Source organism: Sarcophilus harrisii, chromosome 6, assembly GCF_902635505.1.
Source record: "Sarcophilus harrisii chromosome 6, mSarHar1.11, whole genome shotgun sequence".
NCBI classification, from domain to species: Eukaryota; Metazoa; Chordata; class Mammalia; order Dasyuromorphia; family Dasyuridae; genus Sarcophilus; species Sarcophilus harrisii.
Window position 1 is genome coordinate 164,324,142 of NC_045431.1, and position 23,103 is coordinate 164,347,244.

The 23,103-nt window shown below is 34.0% G+C and overlaps 1 protein-coding gene across 6 annotated transcripts in view; it reads right to left on the reverse strand.

Moving 5' to 3' along the window:
- ABHD18 (abhydrolase domain containing 18) overlaps positions 1-23,103 on the reverse strand; it is a 47,423-nt gene that overhangs the window by 14,798 nt on the left and 9,522 nt on the right. For 4 of the 6 annotated variants that reach the window (XM_031942906.1, XM_003772758.4, XM_012551884.3 and 1 more), the window contains exons 2-8: positions 13,787-13,886; positions 12,992-13,076; positions 8,697-8,797; positions 5,459-5,537; positions 5,268-5,352; positions 4,592-4,619; positions 3,161-3,299 (exon numbers count right to left, since the gene is read on the reverse strand). In XM_031942906.1, coding sequence (XP_031798766.1) covers positions 3,161-3,299; positions 4,592-4,619; positions 5,268-5,352; positions 5,459-5,537; positions 8,697-8,797; positions 12,992-13,076; positions 13,787-13,886 — 617 coding nt within the window. Of the gene's footprint in view, positions 1-3,160; positions 3,300-4,591; positions 4,620-5,267; positions 5,353-5,458; positions 5,538-7,099; positions 7,157-8,696; positions 8,798-12,991; positions 13,077-13,786; positions 13,887-23,103 lie in introns of those variants that run through there. The other 2 variants (XM_023505623.2, XM_031942908.1) reach the window with 2 other exon arrangements.

Consider the following 23,103-nt stretch of genomic DNA (forward strand, 5'->3'; position numbering starts at 1 on the left):
TTTTGTGCAACACTCAAAGGAACACAGAAAAATGGGAAGGGAAGGGAAGGAAAAAAAAAAAAGAAATAAAAAAATAGCACACTTCATTCTGTATTCAGATACCACCAATTCTTTCTCAGAGGCAGATAGCATTTTTAATCGGTACTTTGGGACTTTCTTGGATTAACTGTATTGCTGAGACAAGCCAAGTCATCTACAATTCTTCATTATACAATATTGCTGTTACTACATACAACAGAATTGTCTGTTCCAAAGGGAACATCTCTAGCACATTTTTGATCTTACTATAAAGAGATACAGAAAGAACTCACACTTTAGATAATTGATTTTTGAGGTCAGTTTCAACTTCACATATTAAAGTATGACTATAAATCAATGAAAATAATTTATATGAGGACAGAAATAGTCTATTTAATAGATAGTATAAGAGAAAAGGCCAAAACGTTTACAATCTGTTTCAAGATGTTTGAAACAATGTTAAAATAAGCCATACAAATCTGGGGTATAATGAGAAAACCAATGGACTGAGAATATGACTTGGCTTTTTCTAGATCCTGCACTGCCAGGGATAGTATGACTGAAACACATCACTCAACTATCCTCAGTTCAAATCTCACCTACAAAATTACAAAATTAGTGGCCTCGTTTAGGTAATTTCTAAGGTTCCTGCTAGCTGTAAAATTCTATGATAAAAGTCAATTTTCTAATTCCTCTAAGCATAATCACGTTACAGAAAGAGACACATAAGTCCAGGACTAGAAAACTGTTGACATTCTGTTTGTATATAATAACAAATATAGCAGGGCATAAAATGGTATGATAAGCATGAAAGCAATATCGATGTCCAAAGTGTTGTACTACCTTCAATTCAAAACATTTGTCTCAGTTGTTGACAAGCATAAGGTAGTCAAGTGGAAAAAAATTTTTGGTCAAGAAACAGAAGCACCAAAGGATCATTGCATACAGTCCTGTCATGGCATGCTCCAAACAACTGATTATACTTTCATAAAAATCCAGAAAACACATCAATTTAAATTTACATACAATAACATTCAACAGCTTCTAAGTATAGTTAATATTCTCAATAATGACAAACAGCTCAGATTTTAACACTTATTTTGTAATCAAAGTATCATAACATATCAAATTGATCATAACAGTGAAAAGATTAAATACTATGAGTTCATATTTGCAGCCATGACGATTAACCAGATAAATAGGTATTAGTTAAAAATGAAAATCTTTTATCTTTAATTTTTTAAAAATGAGTTTATTTAGAGGAGCAGCTAAATGGCATGGTGGATAGAATGCAGGGCCTAGAGACAGGAAGACTCATTTTTCCTGACTTCAAATCTGGCCTCAGAGACTTAAAAGCTGTGTTTCATTGGGTAAGGCATCTAATCCTGTTTGCCTCAGTTTCCTCATCTGTAAAATGAGATGGAGAAGGAAATGACTAATTATGCTAGTATCTTTGCCAAGAAAATCTCAAATGAATCACAAGGAGTTCAACATGACTGAAATGAAACTGAAAATCAATCTGGAGTAGGAATGAAACATGCTGGATGAGAAGATACATCCAAAATATAGAATGAGACACGCTTTCTTTTGGACTTAGAGTTACACAACAGCTGGGGAAAGTTTTTGCTGTATTACTTTTAAAATACTGCATTAACTCCTACTACCTAGACTTGTTATTCTAAATTATATTAATTACCAATAAGAAAAAGACCAAGGTCTCTCACTGCATTGGAGGCCTTTGTCAGTCATGCTGATCTATGTCTTGTCACTAGACTACAATAACTGGAGGAGAGAATGAGTCTGATGACTTTGCAGCACCATTCTGCTTCACCTAAATCCAATTCACTTACAAGTCAAGATATCACCTTTCTAATGTTTTTGGTTCTCTTCAAAAATAAAGTATGAAACAACTACCACTAAGATAAAAAGATGATGTGTTAGATGACACTGTGTCACTATCTCTCAAACATAACTAAAACAGAATTTATTTGGTATTTTAAACAGATTAACTCATTGGATCCCCATAACTTAGTAAATTAGATGCTACTCTTCTTCCTAATTTACAGATGAGGATACAGAAACTAAAGTGACTTGTTGAGGATCATGCAACTGTGCAACTGTGAGAAGTATATCCCTAAGGAGGGATATAGACTGAGGCCTTCCTAACTCCATGCCCACCACCTCCCCCCAACCCAATATAAAAAAGTAGTAGTGGAAGAAAAAAGACATAGGTAACTTTTAAGTAGTTTCATTTGGTGTCAAATTTAAATGGGGATTATGCTCTACTTATAAGTTTCTTCACTTTTCTTGGAAAAATAGTCTCATAAAATGAGAAAATGCTTGATGCAAATTATTTTGACTTGACAACTGTCTAATGCTTTATGTATTCAAAGCATTTCTCCATGTATTATCTCATTTGAGTCCTGCAATAGCCCAGTCACACAGGTAAAACAAGTATTACTAAGGAATCCCCTTTTACAGATGAGGAAATAAAGTATAATCAAGGAGTTGAAAGACTGGCTCACTGTGTCAAAGAATGGGTGAACTGGATGAGTTAATAGAATAGCGAGGTTTCCTGCTTCGTAGGCCAGTATTTTAATAATGCACTATAATACATGCAGTGCCTTTTAGGAGAAAATCCAATAGTGTTAATTCTTTCCCATTTTTCTATATAACTTTACTCTTTAAAATTATAATCTTAAATTTTATCTATATGGATACTTCCTTTACCCATGCAAATTACAGCTCCCCTATGACTTAATAATGTTTGTCAAAACAATCAGCAAATTATCAAGAACCATTTAAAGATATTTCTTTACTAAGTTCAGCAATGTATTTGATGACCATTTTTTCATCCTGAATCTATTTTTCTAGACAAAACCTCAACCCTCAAACTTTAGCATATGAGGTAAATTTCCCTCTAAGAATTTTAACTTACATATACAATGAATGTGTTTATTGTTAATTATTATCAATTTTCCTTTGGGGAATAAAAAAAAAAAAAAAAAAAAAAACAACAATTCAAAGGGACTTCTTAGTGTAAAGTTAAGCCTAGCTTTACTTAATCAATTATAATAATAATTGAATAAGGCCATTAAGTTTATAACATAATGAAATAAATGAAAACAACATAAAGGCTTACATGTCCTCCCATGGATATTCCAGTCATCCCCAGAGGTCCATAACCCTCCCTCTCTAGCCAATGCAAGAGAGCTGCAGACTCTAGAACAAGAGCCCCTCCCATCACAAAGAGGTCAGACACATTTTTCAAGCTTGACCTTCTATTCTCAAAAAGAGAGAGAAAGAGAAAAGAATGGGCTTATTTCACAAAATTATATTTCTAAATATAGCATTTAACTAATTAAATGTTAAGTAGATTAATCAAATGAGATAATATATGTAAAAGGCTTTGCCAGCCTTAAAATACTCTATGTTAGTTATTGCTATTTTTAAAGACATGTATAGTATACATGACTTTAGAACTGATCCTGCAGCCAGAAAAACCATGGTTCAATTCCTGAGTCTGACATAATTAGTCTGTCTCATAAAACAACTTTGGTAGCAGGGACATGTATTAAGGACTGTTACATTACAAGGGCTGGAGTTTTTGGTTGCTATTGTTTAAATGTCAATTCTTTTAGATAAGAGAAATCAAACTAAAAGTAAGTTTTTAATTTTTGTTTTATTTTGAACAAGGATGAAATAACATTATACACAAAAGAGCTCTGACTACAGTGACTCAAGAGCTTATATTTTAAATGATTTGTCTCATATAATTTTTTGACCTGATTCATTTTAAAAGCAAAACTTGTAAAAGGAGATACATTGGAGTGTTAATAAATCCTTGGTTCTATGACAACACAAAAAGTGTCTTTCTGGCTTATTTATAGCCAAACCCCCATATTTCAACTAATTTAGTGATTTTCATTTTTACACAGTTTCAAATCTCAGATCCTCGATGATAAGCTCCACAGAATACAAATTCTTCAACCTCTAATGTATTCATTTCCCATTCTTTTTTAATAATGAAGATTTTAAATGCAAAACTATGCAGTTAAAATTGAATACTACTACAAGAATAATTATTTAACCATTCCTATGACTTCTCTGTCTAAAACAATGCTTTCTGGTCACTACTACCTACATATGCTTTCTTCGCTCATGAAAAAATAGGCTTTTTAAATGTTTTTGTTTTCCTAGCACCTAACACAGTGTCTAATATGTGGTAGGTACCCTCTTAAGAAATATCTTTTCATTTACTCAGAAATTCTCTCTACAGATAAAATGAAATCCAGAACAAGCTTAAGACTTTAAATTCACAAAAAATCTTAACCTAAACACTTTAACAGGAAGGATCCATTACTGCTTTAATTGCAGTTTGCTAAAGTGAAAAAATTTCTTGCACTGACTTTCTGCTCTTCTATCATATGAAGCTTTTAAACCATTCTACTGTTCCTTACTAACTATAAAGTGCTAGTTTTTTTTTTTTTTTTAACATGCAATCTTGTAGCAAGATAGACTTTAGAACTGATGAAACTAGACAAAGAGCAACAAAATGGAGCATTATACTTACACTTGATCTTTGGGTTTTCTACAGCCATTTAAGAATGTATGTCAAAGAAAAAGCTTACAGAGAATATAAACTCAATACCCTTAAAAAAAAAATCCATAAGCAAAGTGGTTCATCTATTATCAAGAATCAAGAATTCAACTTCAATTTGGGCATTATTACTGATTGCTATCTAGAAACTCAATTTTATTAAGTTAAGAGCTGGACAAACTTCACCTAGATATCCTTTGGAATAAATACTGATAAATACATCAAGGTTATGAAACGACCATTAAACACCCCTCTCCTCCCCCACCCCACCATAATGTTAAGGTAAGTATGCCAATAAAAAAATAGCAGAGTGATATTTAAACACTTCTTTTAGCATAACAACACTTTAAGACATGTAGATGGCCTTTTATGACAGCTAAGAGCAGAACCATAAAAATTGGTCACATAATAAAAAGAAAACTGAATATAATGAAACATGGTGAAAATTTAGGAATGATTAAAAAGTTATGATATACTATGTGTTGAAACTAATTTCTAAATGTGTCTAAAAAATTCCATTAACCGTGTAAAAAATCTCTTCAGATATGAAAATTACCCTATTTACTTTTTAAAAAGGGCAGTTTTTTATGCACATTCTAGCAGATAGTCATGAAGAAACAAAAGATTCATGATTATTGCAAAAGGATATAATAAGGGTTTTCTAACAACAAAGAAGCCATACATGCTTCTTTGATCATTGGGCGGGCCATAAGTGTTCGTCGTCTCCAATAATACTAGAGAAAGAAAATATAATATGCTCATAAGAAAAAAAATCACATTACTGAGGTAGGATCAGTTAAAAAAATTACTGTGGACTTGCTTATGTTTTTTTAGTCTTACATGATCTCCTGTTCCAGCAAGATGAATGCACACTGGTCTGTATTTGCTGTTCCATTCTTTAGGTACAATGAATTGAAACCTATTTCAAAGATAATTGATAGTTACATTCAAGATACTTTCCAGAAAAACATTTGAAATATCTTAAAATAATAACTTGCTTACAAGTGTAAAAGGCCAGATTTTGGATTTTCAGAGATTTTAGAAACTGTCAAAGACATCAACAAGATACACTCCATCTTTCATTAAAAAGCATACAATGAAGAGATAGCCATTCTCATCAGACAGCCCATTTAGTTCTTGGAAAGCTTTAATGGTTATTTAGTTTCTTCTTAAATCAAACTCAAATCTGCCTCACTACACAGATCACCCATTCAAGTGATTAAGTGAAACTTTGACACATGGCTTAAAACAACCTGTAAAAGAAGACTCAGGTATAGTGAGTAAGAGAACTAAATTTGTAGTCAAACTTCAGTTGAAATCCAGCTATGCCACTTAGGGGGAAAACATGTGTATGACCTTGGGTCTCAGTTTCTCAATCTGTAAAACAAGGGGACTGGACTAATTATAATATTGCCTTGTGAATAGCAAAAATTTACAGAGCATTTATTAGGCACTTGGGGTGGGAAGGCAAAAGTCCAATCTCTCTTGCTTTATTAATCAACCCTTTTCTTCTTTCCTACTAGCATAAAACATGTAGAGAAAAATATTTTTCTCTAAATATTCACAGATTGTAACTAACTTATAACATGGTGTGATGCAAAGATTATGCCAAGCTAGAGCAGGTATCACTAAATGCTACATGATTTTAGTAAACTCCAATAGTTCTCTATTGCCTTTAGAATCAAATAAAAACTCCATTACTTGATATTTCAAACTCATTATAATTTAGACCGAATCTCCCTGTCAAACACAAGTCACCTATTCAAATGCTACAGCAAAGCTTCTTAAAATTTGAGTTGTGACCTCACATGGGGTTACAAAATTATGATTTATTATCAGTAAATGTTTGATTTGTAGAGCTATTTTATATGTCTACATACCTGGGGTTAAGTAAAAAAGGGTTGCCAGTGGAAAAAGGCTAAAAAGCCTTGTGCTATAATGCAACTCAATGAGCCTCCCTTGGCCCATTAAGTCCTAGCAGACAAGGACAAAAATTATCTATCAAGATGAATTAAATAGGAACATTGTGAATGGCTTAATTGCCCAATCTCTCTCCTCTGTTTCACAGACTAACTTAGAAAAGTTGGTTACATTCAATGCCTCCTTTCCACCTTCCATCATCCACTTCTTAACACCTAGCAATTTCTTTTAGGAAACCTTGCTGGATCTCTATGTAAAATTTTCCCTCTTCCCCTAATTATCATGCATAAACTCATCAATTTATATGTGATATCCTATTAGAATATCGAATTTAGGGAATGTTTTGCCTTTTAGCTTCCCAAAATTTAAAGCTTTATGTAAGCCTGAATTATTATTAATAATTTAAATGTAAATCAAATAGAAAAAGTTGATCCCATCTGCTTCTTCTGTTTTCATATTTTATCTTTTCTCATAACCCATATTTCTTTCCAGAACTTTGAGGCACTATCCTTTCCATATCATATACAACCTCTATAAATACCTCTAGGACTTATTACTTACTATTCTCTACGCCAATCCCTCTCTTGACATCATTATCACTTCAGTACAATGAACTAGGTAGAGGAAGAAATAAGAAGTCACAGAAGATAAAGCAAGTAAATATTGGTCACTGACTAAGTCAGACTATAATGACAATGCTGATATAAAGTTGCAGTTTGAAGGGATGATCACCAAATTAATTTCTGGACAATTTAGTTTCTTCCTCTTTATAGTGAAGCAGAGGAATAAATGACCTCTAAGATTAAAGTTTCTCAAAAGAAAAGTACTAAGAATAAAGGTTTATACTAAATCACCATAATCAAATATATAGGGGTTGTGTAATCACAAATACATGGTTTTTGCATTTTGCTACTTTCAAAATTGTATTTACAGCAAGATTTCATTCTAACTGTGCAAATAAAACATTTTGCAAAAACCACTAATACCAGAATCAAAATATTTTAAGAAAAAATAATAAGCCAAATGAATCAAAATTTCTGTGATGAGATAGGACATTAAAATTTTTTAATGTATCTTTATTTGTTCTGTTAAATATTTCTCAATTACATGTAAAATTTTTTTAACATTCATTTTAAAAAAAATCTTGAGTTCCAAAATAGCTCCCTCTCTTCTACACCACTCCCCCCCACCCCGCCATGAAAAGACAAGCAATTTGATATTGATTATACATGTAAAGGATGACATTTTAAATTAATGAGTTCCACTTCTACTAAATTATATAGGTCAACTATTCACTACCTGAAAGATAACAGATATTTTCGTTACCTCTTTTCTGGCTTCTATAAAGTTCCTCTTCAGCCACTTCCTACTGGGTTTCTGGAACCCTTCATGCTACCATCACCTTACTTTCTACCCCATCCTTTGCCTGTTTCCACTTTCCAGGACAGAAGCAGCAATAACATCCTTTCTGAATTAAAGGGAAAAGTAGACATCTTTCTCTTTCTCTAGTTCCTCATTAGCATTCCAGAACATCAGTTCCCTGTTAGAGCAACACAGGAGGCAGCTAGATAGTGGACAAAACCTGGAGTCAGGCAGACTCCTGTTTCTGAATTCTAATCCAGTCTCAAGACAGTGAATAGCTGTGTGACCCTGTACAAATCACTTCACCCTATTTGCCTTAGTTTTCTCATCTGTAAAAGTGAGCTGGAGAAATACACAAGACTACTACCTTTGCCAAGAAAGTCTCAAATGGGGTCCATAAAGAGCTGGAAATAATTCAAATGACTGAGTAGCAATGAAATAGTGATAATTTAGTCAAGGTCAGCCAAGCATTCCTAATTATATTATGTAAAAAAGCATAATCAAGCAAATTAATGATAAAGAAATAGGACTACAGGGGAACAAGAATGAAACGTTTTAACTTCAGGACCCACTTTAGCTGTTATACTGGTTACAAATTACTCGGCCATTCATGTAAGCAGCTCCTTAAGGACGTGTACCTGAAAACATGTTAGCCTATTCAAAATCAGTCTATGTACTTAAAAGTAATAATACTGCTAATATCTTTAACTCAGACCAGAATGAAAACATCACTGAGCTTTTTTTTTTTTTTTTTTTTTTTTTTTAAATATACTATTTTAAGAATGAAATCTCTTACCTAGCAATAACAGATTCAATTGGCATAAGATCAGGAACATAATGAGCCATAGGAGAAACAAAATGTCCTTCAAGTATCTTACAGTCAGTTTCTTCTTCAATCTGGTAAAGGAGGAAAGAAATTAAAATGTGTGCTCCAGCTTTATACAAGAAACCAATTACCAAAAAGTTCCATTCAACAGGAACTCTCTCTGGCTGTGAGATATAAAAAATCTTTAATAAGATGTCTCTGTATTATGAATCTTTTCATTTTTTTTTAAATCAAATTTGATGAGGAATAAGGTCTAGCATTCAGCTCACCAGGTTCTTTCAGAGTTCTACAGAAAGGAACTTCATGGCAATAAGTAAGGGAAAGCTGCATTCCAGTTACAACCATGTAACTTCTGACTCTTGGGAACAAAGCAGGTTAATACAAACATAAGGGTTATAGCTGTACTACTCCAAACAGCCAACAACTGTGTCCCACAATTTCACTGTAGTATTTATCTCAATGAGTGTCAACCAAGGAAGAAATATCTATTGGGGGGAGAAGATAAGATCTAATCATATTAAATCATCTGCCATACTATATAGTAGAGAATGAACAATTCAAAAGGGACCCTCATTAGATTATGTACTCTCTATATCCATCCGTTAGGCAAGGGTTAAATAAAGAGAGGTAACCTGAATGGAACGAAATTTAAGTACTTATTTACTCTGTGCCAAACACAGGAAGATAAATACAAAAAACAATCCTTGCCTTCAATAAGCTTACATTCTAACAGGAAACACCACATACAGGGGAGAGCTGACCAGGTACTTCCAGACCTTTATAACCATCCCCAGTCTTTTTTTGGCGAGCTCCAGAACTACATTATCAGTGGCCCAGGAAATAGGCCTCACTAGATTTATACACCTAAATTCATCATGTCCCAAAACAAAACTCATTATCTTCGCCTGAAACCTATCCCTCTTCTGAATAGAGACCATCTTACTAGTCACCCAGGTTTACAATTTTGATATGATCTCCTTCACCCAGCAATTGTTGTCAAATCTTGTTTCTACCTCTCTTACATCCCTTGTACCTATCCCCCTCCTTTTCATTCACATAATTAATACCCACATTCAGGCCCTTTTACCCTTCCTGTGGACTATTACAACAGCCTTCAAGTTGATGTCCTCACTTCCACTATTATTATTTCACTGTAATATATTCTATACATGGCTGGCATAGTAATGGGAAAATGATCATTTTAATGAGATGATTCAAGGCAATTTCAATAAACTTTTAATGGAAAGAACCATCTGCATTCAGAAAGAACTATGGAGACTAAATTTGAATCAAAGCATATTTTCACATTTTTTTATTGTTGCCGTTTGCTTGATTTTTTTCCTTTTTGATCTGATTTTTCTTGCACAGCATGATGAATATGGAAATATGTTTAGAAGAATTGTACATGTTTAACCTATATCAGATTGCTTGCTGTCTAGGGGAGGAGGAAGAGAAAGAGAAAAGTTTGGAAAAAAATTTTGCAAAGGTGAATTTGAAATCTTTGCATGTATTTGAAAAAATAAAATACTACTAAAAAAACAAAAGAAGAAAGATAATGGATTGTTTTGAGTTTTTTTTATGTCAATATCAATTTGGTTATATCAATAATTATTGGTAGAATTTTTTCTCTTTATATTGTCTCATTCAAAGCTCAGCCCTAAAGAAGGAAAGGGCTAACAATGAGATTCCACCCAATTGGGAGAACTAATTTCTAATTAAAGAGTAAAGAGAATCTAATCTAGGTGAATTCTGGCCCTTTATCCAATTATTTAAGTGGTGTGAATGGAAATGATCAGCCACTATCAGAATAAGGTCTATCAGAACCCATTTCCTATTATATTAATTCTTTCATTGCTCACTAATCAGGATTGATTTTCACATCCAGAGATGCCCCTTTTTCCAAGGATATTTAAACAGTCAGGGACCTCCTTATTAGGGTAATAGGTTCCCGAGAGATCCACTGACCTCTACTTATTATATACTAGTCCAATTAAAAAACTGATTATTAATTATCAAGAAACTACATCTCTGACTTTTCATTTGTTTCAATTGTTGTCCTAACAGAGATCTGGCCATATTATTTCTCTTCTCAATAAATTACACTGGCTCCCTTTTAATTCTAAGATTAAATTTAAATTGCTCTTTTGGGCATTTAAAAATCTTCATATCTTAGTCCAAATCCACTTTTTCAGATTGATTACAAATAGCTCCTCATTAGACATTCTCTGGTTCAGTCACACTAGCCTTCTGATTGCTCCTCACACAATCAAACATTTATTAAGCATTGCCTATTTTCCAGCCACTGTGTTAATTAATAGGCACATCTCTCCATCACCATAATGGAAATTCCCTCTCTCCTCATCTTTGTCTCTATGAATCCTCAGTCCTCTTTATCTTAAAAAGAGCTTAAGGAACTACCACCTACATGAGTCTTTTCCTGCTTTCAAAAACCTTGGGCAAATTGCCTCATTTATTCATAGAATGAGGAGGATGGACTAGATGATCTCTAAAGGTCCCTGTCAACTATCATTCTGTAAAGACTTCTGTTCAGTAAAAAGAAGCAAACCACCTTCTTTCCAATAATACAACTTCAAGAAAGCTCTTGTTTTATTGCTTTTCACTCCCTGCTTTCTGACACCCTCCTTCACAACCTCCTCACCAAAAAAACCAACCAACCAACCAACCAAACAAACAAACAAAACACTTTCCTGCTGGATGGATGCACCACTCCCTATTTTATTCTTTCCATCCTCCCCCCTCTATTCTGGAAGTATGAACTATGATCAAATTAGCTCTGCAATCATACATGGAATGGGTGTCTTTGGCCTCATTAAGTATCCCCTAACTTTTACAACCACTTGGAAGTATCCTACATCATCAAGTCTCTATTCTGAACAGCACTATCCTAAATTATTCAACTGTTGCACTAATTTGCAAAATTCATCTGGAGAAACAAGAAGTTAAGAAACTTAAAAAGAATTTTTTTAAAATGGAAAATAGTACCAACTCTCAAATTGTACATTACAAAGAGGTAATGATCAAAACTATTTGGAACTGGTTAAAAAAAAAAAAAAGAGTTGATTTAAGAACAGAAGATCAAAAGGCAATCAACTATAGCATTAGTGTTCAATATACCCCAAAACTACAACTACTATAGGAAGGATTCACTACAAAAATTGGAAAGCAGCATGTCAGAAATCAGATGTAGCTCAACATTTCACACCATTGTACTCAAGAAATTCCAAATTCCTCAGTTTTCTGCTTTCTTCCTAATTTTGACATTAGTTTTGTTTGAGCAAAACTTTTTAAATTAATATAATCAAAATTACCCAATTTACATTTCACAATATTTATTGTATGATCCTAAATTCTCCCCTTATCCATAGATCTTACAGGTAAATTATTCTATGCTCACCTAATTTGATTATGGTGTCACCTTTATGTATTAATCCTGCACACATTTTGACTTTATCTTGGTACATGGTATAAGACGTTGGTCTATACCTGGTTTTTGCCATAATGTTTTCCACTACTCTATTTCTTAGTCAGTACCAGATTGTTTTGATCATTTTCACTTTAAAACATAACTTAGGGCCTGGTATGACAAGGCCATCTTCTTTCACATTTTTTTATGCCCTTGATATTCTTCATCTTTTGTTTTTCCATATGATTTGTCACTATTTTTTCCTGGCTCTATAAAATAATTTTTTTTAAAATTAATACGGAACCGAATAAGCAGGTTAATTTAGGAAGAATTATCATTTTTATTATATTGTTTCAGCCTACCCTTTCCAATTTTTAAAATCTGACTATTTTTGTGAAAAATATTTTATAATTGTTTTCAATGACTATTTTTGTGAAAAATATTTTATAATTGTTTTCAAGTAGTTCTGGAGTTTGTCTAGGCAGGTAGACTCCCAAGTATTTTATACTATCTACAATTATTTTAAATGGAATTTTTCTATCTCTTATTACTGGACTTTGTTGGTAATATATAAAAATCTTGATGACTTATTGTCCTGTAACTTTGCTAAAGGTGTTAATTATTTCAACTAGCTTTTTAGTTCGTTCTCTAGGCTTCTCTGAGTATTATATAATAAACATCTGATGAATGATCAACAAATGAGTTTATTGTGCAAATACTAGCCCATATAATATAAATCAGACTTATTCCTATGTTTTAATACCTATTACTCTTACATTCAATTTAACCTTCACATATATTTTCATTAAAATTCAGATGACTGTATTTTTATTTTGAATACCTTGTCAATGTATACTGGATAATCTCTCGAAACCATATTCTGGCATTTTTCCCGATTACCAATTATCTTTCTGAATTCAAATAATCTATTATGGAATAAAAAAAAAAAAAAGAGAGAAAGAGTTCAATTTTCCATCCATTATAAAAACAACCACAAATACAATACATAGTAAATAAAAAATAATTTCAAAATAGTTAAAACCGGGTCAAGATAAGCTTTTTATAAAAAACCTATTCCAAAATTTCCAGTTTAGAGTTCTAAAAATATTCTTAATTTTTAAGTTCTAAATGCTTTCTAATAAACATAATTTACAATTTTGTGTTAACATTTAGAAAAGATGAATAAGAAATTTTTTGATTTGAAGGAGAATCACAACTATTTATGTTCTACTTTAATAATATATTACTTTAAAGTATGTAACATTGGTTAAGTCACTTAGCCTTTGTTTTTGCCTCAGTCTCTTCAACTGTAACATAGGAATAATAAAGAGAAAGTCACTAGTAGGACTCTTGTCAGGATCAAATGAGATAATTTACATAAATTACTTTTGCTAAGAGGTAAATGCCAGGTATAAGCAACTAATGGTGTTAAGACCCAAGCATTCATTTAAGTATAAGTACTCATTCCCACAAATAAATGACCTAATGTCATTAAATAGATGATCAGAGAGAATAGTCCTGGCCAAAAATATTATCTCCGCAGCTACCTTAAAGATGAAAGGAGCAAATAAGATTGGAACTTTATGCAAAATGACATTTCCAAATCTAGTTTGAACACCCATGGTAAGATTCTCACCGTTTCAGATCTTCAGGTCTTCCCCATCCTCTGATGAAAAGCTTAGTGAGGAGTAGCCTTCGGTAAAAAACATCTAACTTGCTCACACCCATTAGGATATCTAAAAGGCAAACACAAACATCATTGTGAATTGATTTTACTAATGACACTTTTGAATATGTGAAGCTTCTACTAACAAGTACAAATTCTGAAGCTTTAAATTTCTCTTTGGGAACAAATTGGAAAAAAATGTCATATGATGAGGAAAAGGAGAAAATAAGTTAAAATAAAACAGACAACTTTCAAAGTTCATCTCATTGTTGAAGAGAGTCACATCCATCAGAATTTATTATCATATGGTATTGTTGTTAGGTGTATAATGATTTCTTGGTTCTGCTCACTTCACTTAGCACCAGTTCATGTAAGTCTCTACAGGCCTCTCTGAAATCATCCTGCTGGTCATTTCTTATATAACAGTAATATTCCATAATATTCATATACCACAATTTATTCAGCCATTCTCTAATTGATGGGCATCCACTCAGTTTCCAGTTTTTAGCTACTACAAAGAGGGCTGCCCAAACATTTTTGCACATACAGATCTCTTTCCCTTCTTTAACATCTCTTTGGGATATAAGCCCAAGTAGAAACACTGCTGGATCAAAGGGTATGCTCAGTTTAATAACTTTTTGAGCACAGTTCCAAATTGCTCTCCAGAATGGTTGAATCTGTTCATAATTCCACCAACAATGTATCAGTGTCCCAGTTTTCCCACATCCCCTCCAACATTTGTTATTATCTTTTCCTGTCATCTTAGCCAATCTGAGAGGTGTGTAGTAATATCTCAGAGTTATCTTAATTTGCATTTCTGTGATCAATTATTTGGAGCACCTTTTCATATGCTAGAAATAAAGAGAATTCTTCGACATCTATCACTGATTAAAATTTTGCTATTATGTGAATTAACAAACAGGAGTTAGCAAGGAAAGTTTTTTTTGTTTGGTTTTGAACAACTAACAAGCTCCCTAGTTAAACCCACAATTAACTAGATCATACCATTAAAGACAATATATACCATGTACTTAATTTATTTTTTTTTTTGCTCTTGAAATGAAAATTTATTGTTTTATATTGAACCCTCTCACAATTTGCTTTGAACATGGCAATTTTTTTCATTTGTATTTAAGTTTAAAATAAAAAAAAAATACAAAAAACTCCAAACAACAGAATTATCTTTGCCCCTGCCTTTGGACCTGCTTGGCATGGAATTGCCCTATAAAATGCATTTGGATGTTAGACAGCCTCATCATCCATTTCCATTCTCCTCTCGAAGTATTATATATTAGTTAAACCTAACAAAATATTGAATTGCTTTGGAGTCTTAGTCATCTTCCCTCTCCAAATTTGTTCTCAGTCTTAATTTAGGTTACTACTGCTCTGGCACAACCTGAAAGTCAGGGCTTTGAGAGCTCCTGGGGGAAAGGATGCTCAGTTTATTTTATTAAATGCACAAGTTTTAGGGCATGGGTTCTTCATCTTTTATGTGTGTGATGGATTCTTTGATAGTCTGGTGAATCAATTTATAGATTCTTTCTCAGAATAATGCTTTTTAAGTGCATGAAATATAATATTTGGGATTACAAAGAAAACTATGCTGAGATACAGCACTAAAACACATTTTTTAAAATTTGTTTTTTAAAATGTTTATGGACACTAAGATAATCTCTAAGGTCCCTTTTCAACTTTATTTTATTTTATTTTTTTAGTTAATAGCCTTTTATTTACAGGTTATATGTATGGGTAACTTTACAGCATTAACAACTGCCAAACCTCTTGTTCCAATTTTTCACCTCTTACCTCCACCCCCTCCCCCAGATGGCAGGATGACCAGTAGATGTTAAATATATTAAAATATAAATTAGATACACAATAAGTATACATGACCAAAACGTTATTTTGCTGTACAAAAAGAATCAGACTCTGAAATATTGTACAATTAGCTTGTGAAGGAAATCAAAAATGCAGATGGGCATAAATATAGGGATTGGGAATTCAATGTAATGGTTTTTAGTCATCTCCCAGAGTTCTTTCTCTGGGCATAGCTGGTTCAGTTTATTACTGCTCCATTGGAAATGATTTGGTTGATCTCGTTGTTGAGGATGGCCAGGTCCATCAGAACTGGTCATCATATAGAATTGTTGTTGAAGTATATAATGACCATGTATTTAATTTATCAGCAGGCTAAATCTATGCAGAAGTTTGTCAGACTAATCCCAAAAGAGAGTTAGTAAGGATTACACCACTGACTGGTAGGCTAACCCTAAAAGGAATTTAGCAAAGATTTACAATATGGGCAGATGTTTTATATGGCGAATATAACTTTGGGGGTTTGACAATGGCTTACTCTCACCTCATGGCCTATTCCCTCCTGGCACCTTCATTTTGGTTAATTATGAGTTCTACTGGGGAACTTGTCTCTCCCCTTGTTAACTGTTGAGGCCTTTACTTCCTAACTCCTTGATGAAGCACATAATAAACAGCATAAGTATGTAATCTGTAATGGATGTCTGGCCATAGTTGCTCTATGTTACAAACTTTTATATGATACTCTTTTTTCAATTTATTGTTCTCTCAAATCTATTTCTATTTACTAATCGTGGTGCCCACTTTACCTCTTCAGAAGGACAGTTCACCCTCAACTACCTTAAGAAGAGATAAAACTGTTAGAGGGTGCTATTGGGTCAGGGGATGAATGCTATCTGCTCTCACCATGTGGCTGCTTAGGAAGGTTGGGAGGCATGATAGAAGGATTAGGCAATTACTGGTCACAATGGATAACTCAGAAACAGAATCCACTCCACAAATTTTTATAATACAAAGAACATCAAAACTGGAAGGAACTAGAAGAATCTAATTTAGCTCCATTTTATAGAACCTTGGCAAAGCAAAGTCCAAGATCACACTACTTACCTATGGTAGAAGCAGAACTAGATCTCAGATTTCCTAATATTCAGGCCAATTTTTCCAAAGTAACATAACACCCTGATTCCTTTTAACCAATAGAAATAATTAGCAAAGGAAAGGCTTTAAAATTAAGAGGGTTTGGAAAAGGGTTCCCAGAGAATAATGGGATTCAAAGTCAGAGAACTTGGAAGGAAAAGATGAAGAGGGAGGATAATCCAGATACAGGGAATAGCTAGAGAAAATGCCTGGAGCTAGAAAATGGAGTCTAGTTCATAGAACATCAAAGAGTCCAACATAATTAGGTCAAAGAGTACTGGTGTGTATATTCTCCCTTTTTCCTATTTACACAGCTACTACCTACTCTCTATTCTGCTACAAAAGTAGTTTTTCCCAGATGCAATCGATGTCCTTCCACATCTCTCTCTGACGCGTTCCCTCTATTCCCCCCAATCTCTCTCCCATATTCAGTAAATTCAAGCGACGAAGACTACTACTTCCAGGGCCAAAGTTCTCTGGCATTTAAAACTTTTCACAACCTGGTCCCCTTGTACCTTTTCAGATTCCTTACACTCTGTATATAGCCTTGTACATAAATAACATAGTGTCAAACATATGCTTTATTTAAAATTGAAATGAAAACAGATACCTGAAATAAACTAAATTCAGTAGATCCCCCCCAAAAAAATCCCAGAAAAAAACGATTTGCCATAATTTTAACATAATAAAACTTAGAGAATTTAGATACTGACAAGTAACACTATACTGCTAAGCTGAAATCTTAGATCACTTTTATTAGTCCTTCACACTATCATTCTAGGAATCAATTACTATTGCTCTTCTAGAGTCTGAAATACCAATTATTGATTTTCAAATGGAATGTAGAAATGTTTCTTGAAATTTCATTTTCCAGATATCCATTAAAATATTTTTTATGCTATAAGTGATTCATATTGGCCTTCAATTACCACAAATTCAGGTCCTTCTGAGCTGGTAGATGTCATCAACCACTAGAAATCAAACAATGTAAGATGCTGTTTGCTACTTCTTCCCAGCTCGGCATCCAGAAAGTCACATCAGAAGCTCTAACCACAGAGGCACAAAGCCAATTATAATTGCTTCTCAGTCCAAGAAAGCAAAGAAAGACAGGAAAAGCAGAGGAATCTCAAGACCTAGAGAACAGATTTGGAGGCTTGATTAAATTTGATCCTTCTTTATTGCAAATGAATAATGTGCCCCGATTACTGTATCTTTAGAAGTTTGAGGACCAGATCCCAGAGGCTATAATGTTAGTTTAATTAAGGAGGACCTTGAAAGATTGTTTCTAGTCTACTTCCAGAGACTTCCAAATTCTAAGCAGTTGAGCATTCTTTTTAAAAATATGTCTGAGAGGGGCAGCTAAGTGGTGCAGCAAATAGAGCACCAGTCCTGAAGTCAGGAGGACCTGAGTTCAAATTTGAACTCAGACACTTAAAGCTTCCTAGTTGTGTGACCCTGGGCAAGACACTTAACCCCAACTGCATGGGGTGGGAAAGTCTGAGAGTACAATTTTTCCACTTTAAAAGAAAAATATTTTTTCTCTTGTTTTTGCATCACTTTCATTTCCCAAGACGTCCCTTACGCACAACTCTCCCTAACAAAAGAACATTTTAGAAAACTGCTAGATAAATCACCTAACTCATCAGCAAATCCAACATAATGTCCCACATGCAGTTTTCTGCACATCTGCAAAGAAGGAATATGTAACTCCCTCTCTTCTTTGGGGTCAAACTTGGTCATACAATTTCATAGCATCTGAGGTTAGCTATTTTTGGTCACTTTCCTAGTTCTTCCCATTTATATTGTTTTAATTGTGTAAGATTTTATTGGTTCTGCTTACTTCATTCTGTTTAATTTCATGTATATAAATCTTCCCATGTTTCTTTGTATTCTTCATATTCACTATTTCTTCCAGTGCCATACTACTGCACTAGTACAGTATAATAGTACACTAGATTCACATACCACAATCTGTTACTCTATTGTGGTGTATATGGGACCTTTCTATTTTTGACCTCATTAGGGTATAATATGCTTAACCTGAATCAAACAGTATGGCATATTAGTCACTTTCTTGACATAATTCCAAATTACTTCCTAGAAGAGTGATGCAACAGTGATTACTGTCAATTGAAAGCCACAAATACTGAGTCTACTCCGCCAAACACTGTGCTAAATTTCTTAATGCCTTGTCTTTCAACCCAGAGCTTTACTGCATCCTACTTTTTGAGCCAAATGCAGTTCAGACGTTGAGGAGCACCTTCTACTAGGTGCCTAGGTAGAAGGTGCCTAAAACAAATGTCAGAAATGCACTGATAAAGGTAGACTGAAACACAACACTCTTCTATGTTGTTCTATGGTGCCATCTGCCTTACTAGGATAGGTTCTGCTTTAGGCAACAGTCCATTTCTTGACCCCAAAGGTCATAACAAAGGTTGGATTATGTTATTATAAAGCACCATTAGAGACATATATTTCAGGGAAGGGGTTGCACTAGATCAGGAATGGGGAGTGTCTGGCCTATTAAGACCTGTTAAATGATGAGCTAAATGCTAAACACAACAACTTCCCACTGCTCAAGTTCTGTAAGTAATTAATTTTGTATGGCCCGAGAATGGTTTTAAATGTCCAAATTGCTCTTGGTGGAAAAAAAGTTCTCCACCTCTGCACTACATGATCAGCGAGGAGTCTGTGGTTCTAAAAAAGAAAAAGAAAAGTAAGACACAGTCCTTCCCCTCACAGAATCCACCAGGGTGTGATTAAATTTTGTGCTGTAAAATAAGCTACAAGTCCTGACTGCTACAGATGCACTCTAGACTTAACTGGTAAAAGAGAAAAATCTATAGGTAAGCTTTTATTCTGCATTACAGTACCAGGCACTTGCTAAGAAGTGGGGATGAATATGCAACCATAAGAATCAGTCAGTCAATATTTGTTAACTGCCTACTGCATGCCAGATGCTGTGCTATTTAAGATATCTCAAGGAGCAGGTCATACATTAAAAAAAGCTGAAAGGGAGAAATGGCACTCAGTGTAGAGGCACAAGTGGGAAATGTTAAGGTGAATTCCCCAAGTATCTTCCTTAAGATGGAATATCTGGGAGGAGTTTTACATATTTACCAACCACCTTCTCCAACCAGAGAAGGAAAGGTCCTGGGGGGCAGGGGTACTGAGGAAATGTGTTTCAGAACTGAAGTCAATAAGCAGAATGATGAGTTTTTGGAGATCATAAAGTCCAACGGAAGAGAAGATAAGCAAGACAGTCTTAATCCTCAAAGTTTACATACATTCTCCTGGGGGGAAAATAATATTTAAAAGGAAGCTAGAAAGCAAGGGGTAAGGTGGAGAGCCACACAACATTTTCAAGCATACTGAGTTAATTACTGGTCCTTGGTTAGAAACAAAATATCTTACTAATAATTCCACTAACTCACTGATGAATGCAGGAAAGATTTATTTCACATTCTTGCAAGAATGGGAGTCTAGGTTAGCAGACACACCTTTTAAAAATAATAGCTTCTAATTTTCAATATATGCAAAGATAATTTTCAACATTCACCCTTGCAAAACCTTGGGTTCCAATTTTTTTCTCCTTCCCTTCTCCACAACCCCCCTTCCCTAGACAGCAACTAATCCAATATAGATTAAACATGTGCAATTCTACATATATATATTTCCATAATTATCATGCTGCACAGGAAAAATCAGATCAGAAAGGAAAAAAATGAAAAACAAAAAACCAAGGCCAAACAACAAAAAAGGTGAAAATATTAATATTCCATAACATTCTTTAGCTATTCTCCAGCTGATAGGATAGGCATCTGCTCAGTTTCCAGTTCTTTGCCACTACAAACATTTTTTGCACACGTTGGTCCTTTTCCCTTTTTTGTGTTCTCTGGCACTCCTGGATCAAAGGGTATGTACAGTTTGATAGGATTTTGGGCACAGTTCCACATTGCTCTCCAGAATGTTATTACATAGTTAGTCCCTGACTCAAAGGAGCAAAGAGGGGGGAAGGTAATAGAGAAGGGCTAAGTAATGAGCTGAAGCTCGAGTTGATGCACTGAGGTCCCAAGCACGTGAGGCTAAATATTAATTGGACCATACTCTATTAATATATATGCTTGGAGAAAGAATGGTCCCCACCCACTCTTTGTGCAAGTCCTGATGTGTTGTATAGGAAATGACGATTGTGGTGGGTGGAGGCAGAGAGAGAAGCTGAAAGAGACTGCTGGCTGGCGTTTTGTTGCAGCTGCTCACATTGCTAATCCCCCTTCACCTCCCATATCCCTTCACCTCTACTGAGAATAAAGATTGAAGATTTTCCCTTAACCTGAATTCCCGACTCTGGCTGATTTTAAAATACGCGGTCATCACAGGGCTAAGGATAAAGGACAAAAGATTCTTTTCAAATCTCACCACCACCCCAAATTATAAAAGTCATCCTTTTGGGGGAAGATAACCTACATCCTCGATGATTCCTTTGTGTCCTATGGATTTCAGTTTTCTAATTTGTTCCATTTCTCCAATTTAATTTTCATAACTGTGGAAAGCAAATAAATGACCATCCATTTTCTAGAATTTGGCCTAATTTGATAGTTTTTGGGCCTAGAGATTTTTGAGGGCAGAAATATAAATTAGATACACAATAAGTATACATGACCAAAACGTTATTTTGCTGTACAAAAAGAATCAGACTCTGAAATATTGTACAGTTAGCTTGTGAAGGAAATCAAAAATGCAGGTGTGCATAAATATAGGGATTGGGAATTAATTTGTTTCAAAGCACATAAAACTGAACAGTGAAAAATGGACATAGAGCCAGAAAGGCAAAAATCCAGTCTGATATTTCATTTTCTACATGATTGAAGCCAAGAATATAGAAATATTGGTTCATCATTAATTTGTGCAAAACCTCTCATTATAGTGTCTTGAAACATTTCAAATAGGAATGTTCCACAGTGTAACAAAAAAGAAATCTTGATTTAACCATGCATGGGGAAAAGAATTGTGAGTTTTAAAATAAAATCATGAAGAACCAAAACATTTACTATTAAGTCACAAAAATAAAAAAACAGAGGTAGCTACAATAAAATAGCTTAGCTTTTATAAAGCATTAGGGCTTGTGAAAAGTCAAAGGTTGTGTATCATCTCATTTGATTCTCATTACAACCTAGAGAGATACATACTATCATCATCTCCACTTTACAGATTAAGAAACAGAGACAGGTAAAGCGACCCCAGGGGATTAAGTAGCTAGTAAGTAGCTGAGGCAGGATTCAAATTTAGGTCTTCCAGACCCCCAAATCTAGCATCATTCTTCTACCCACATTAACCATCAGCCTAGCTGTGTTACTAAAGTGATGCAAGTGTCTGGCCATGAAACATAAAAATCTTGTATCACTGCTCTCTAGACATATAAGTTATCACAACCTTTGATTAAGAAGGGCCATGTTACAAGTTAACCAAGACATGAATCTCTACCCCTCATTACATAGCTAGTCCATGCCCCAAGGGAGCTTTCATTCTAGAAAGGAGGAAGGTAACAGAAGTGGTTCTGGCTAGTTTTATCTGACATTGTATGTTAATGACCTGGTATTTGAGCATACAAATCAGCCTCTGGTGTTAAACTAGACATGCAGAAACAATCATTAGGCTAAGAATCAGACTATAAATAACCTACCTTTGTAGCCCACCAATCTCTACATAGCTATAAATTATAATGTGTCAAGAAAACAATAATCTTAAATATTTAAATGATCATGAGCATGTAGTTCGTAAGAGCAAACCCCAAAATCTGAAAAAGTTTTAGAAAGAAAGTTACTAGATTATTTAATAGAAGAGAGTGAGCTGGAAAAAAAAAGGTTTATATCCAAGCTCTGGATGGCTTATATGATACAGAAATTAAATAAGGGTGCCCACACATGAACCACATAGTTAAGCAATTTTGCTGGGAGGGAAACTTAAATTTGGAGAAATCCAAAACACAAGCCTGGGTAAATTCAAAACAAATTCTTATTTGGACCCAAAAACTTGAGGGAATTCAAAATAGTCATCTCCAGAATTCCTAGAGTCATTGGAATCAGGTGACATTCTGGGCACAGGCACAACTTTTAATCATACACAAGGTTGGATTAATAAATTAATAATTTTTTGTGAACAACATAATAAATCATTTTTCCTATAGGCAGTTTCTAAGACTGAAAGTTTCTACTTGCTCCCATCACACCTGTCTTAAAATATCCAATTGAGTTCAGTTTTGGTTGCCAATTTTAAGGAGAGAATTATGTATTTTTTAAATTTTATTATTTGTTTTTATTTAATAGCCTTTTATTTAC